At 33.0% G+C, this 2500-nt stretch overlaps 1 protein-coding gene across 5 annotated transcripts in view; it reads right to left on the bottom strand.

Moving 5' to 3' along the window:
- Ptp99A (Protein tyrosine phosphatase 99A) overlaps positions 1-2500 on the bottom strand; it is a 1223378-nt gene that overhangs the window by 9412 nt on the left and 1211466 nt on the right. For all 5 annotated transcript variants that reach the window (XM_070117631.1, XM_070117630.1, XM_070117628.1 and 2 more), the window contains one exon: positions 2472-2500. This exon is cut by the window's right edge and continues 138 nt beyond it. In XM_070117631.1, the coding sequence (XP_069973732.1) occupies positions 2472-2500 (29 nt within the window). The remainder of the gene's footprint in view (positions 1-2471) is intronic.

Consider the following 2500-nt stretch of genomic DNA (forward strand, 5'->3'; position numbering starts at 1 on the left):
TTTATTACTATGATGATTATTTCTATGTCCACTGGTTGTGGTCTGAAAGAATTAGTTGTAAAGCTTGCCCGATCTGTGTTTCATTGTAATGTAGAAGCAGTTGTTTGTTCATAAGTTTGTTTTCCAAGAGGGGGAGGGAGAGGGAGGGAGGGAGAGGGAGTAAGGGAAGGAGGGAGAGGGTGGGAGAGGGAGTAAGGGAAGGAGGGAGAGGGAGAGGGAGAGGGAGAGGAGAGAGAGATAGAAGACATACAGGTAGAGAGAATGAAGAAAGATGAGGAGGAAATTATGATAAAATGTGGGAACGAGAAACAGACAAAAGAAGACACAAAAAAATAACAATCAAAATGAAGTGCATCAAAAAATATTACATTCTGTAAGCACCTGTTGCCAGCTTCAAAATGAATGAATAAAACACATTAACTAAAAGCAGGTAAAAATATTCTCCCTGCTGCACACATTTCCCTAGGTAGTTAATAATATTTAAAGCTGATTACTTATCTCTCATTTCGATAACAAGAACCATTTTCCTTAGCTAATATTAAACATATGGTTCAAATTTTATATTTTCCCATATCCCAAGGGTTACTGATTGCAATGAGAAAATCTAAAAGTTACTTTTGCAATATCTGCCTTGTTGCATATATAAATCAAAATCTTTAAGTTTTGTATGGTTATTGATATACTGCAAAGTGTAATATCTCTAAATTAACAAAACCAAAAAAGAAAAATCCCTTCACTTTGTCTTTATTTCAGACAAAAATATTTCTACTTCATATTAATAATAATGTTCATAATAATAATAATAATAATAACAATAAAAAGAGTGCACCCATTCAAAAACTAAACTTTCATGTAATGTAACTTCAAACATCATTAATTTTCTGGTTTTGATGTCATAACTGTTACAAAAGCCTTAAATTAACTAGTAGTTATTATATTATGCAAAGCTAACTCTAGAATCAGGCTGACTTTACAGTGTGTGCAAATCAGGCATCCATCTTCAAATATCTGTCACCCATTACACTCAAAGTCTATCAAATAATATGACTAATATATTTCCATAAATTTTCCATTAAATCCACATCTACTGAATTTTGCAAAACACGACAAAAAATATTGATGCCACTATGTATGCAAGAAATATAAGTTTATGTAGTATAAAGCATTACCTTTCTTCTAAACTGTTACCTCTAACAGCTATTTCATAGAGAAAAAATCCTAGTTTTAATCTATCTATTTCTGCAATGATTAGAGAGCCACTTTACCTTGTAATATGCAATGTTTGCAATGAATATATAAGGGCATATGCATCCCAAGGTATTCTCAATCTAATTGTCTCCCAGAAAGTTTAATACATGTTTTCTTTCACCTTTCATCTGTAACATAAGCATTAATACATTCCTGTTCATATATTACAATCATGATATTATTGTGTATTGATGTGAACATATAGAGGCTTTAGTTATACATGAAGTTTAAACTTAGAAAACATTTAATGAACCTTTGGATGCACTTGTCATCATATACATTATTACACTGAAAGAGGTTGGAGGAAAGAGATCTGCAAGGGGTAAGCAGTATCTGTCCTAAACTATATTCTGGAGAGATGACAATATTACTGTAGATTCTACTCCTACATGAAAAAAGGGTCCATAGCATAGCATGGGATTTTGTGTTATAAATATTGGGGCCATGCTCTGTTCATCTACTCATAAGAAACTCAATCAATAACTTTTTGTTTACATTCACCTTTTCATTTCTGTCTATATAATCATTATAGTGGTAAGTTCTTTGTTTCTAAATCTGATCAATCTATGCCTCCAAGTTGGCTAAAATGCCAAAAGGTTTAAACTTCTGAGTGCATGTAAACATGGCAGTGCATGCCAACCCAAGCAAATGGTAAGCTACTTTTCAAGACAAATAAACATTGATAATGTCCGGATTTGTGGTTTTGGTACAGACATGAATGATATAATAAGTCACCAGTGCTATTTTTCAGCCAAAATTACCAGAAAAAACATTCGGCAACCATGGTGCAAAGTCTGCATGGTAAAAAGACTAACTCTGATTGGACTGAGATAATGTGTTACTTGCCATATTTGTCATCAGTGAGATGGAATTCTCAGCTTGGCAAGACATGCATGCCCTCCACAGATAACAAATTAATATTCTTATTACAGTTACCATCAGAACACTTTACTTCCATATTCAAAATCTATTTATATATTTGTATAATTAATAATCAATGACTGGATTATATAAACACAAAAATTTGCTATCAAAACCAAAGTCCCATGACAAAAGTGAAGCCAAGAAGACATGGTTTTGCCACATCTGGATTTCCATATTACCCAATATTCTTTTAGTCTACCACAGAAATGAAAGCATATCCCACGAAACATGAGTCAGAATACAACAGAAAACAATACAATATTATTGGACTGTTAGTATTAACTCCTAATAAGACATACCTGCAGTGGACTATAATGGGTCCAGCATC

Source organism: Penaeus vannamei, chromosome 41, assembly GCF_042767895.1.
Source record: "Penaeus vannamei isolate JL-2024 chromosome 41, ASM4276789v1, whole genome shotgun sequence".
NCBI classification, from domain to species: domain Eukaryota; kingdom Metazoa; phylum Arthropoda; class Malacostraca; order Decapoda; family Penaeidae; genus Penaeus; species Penaeus vannamei.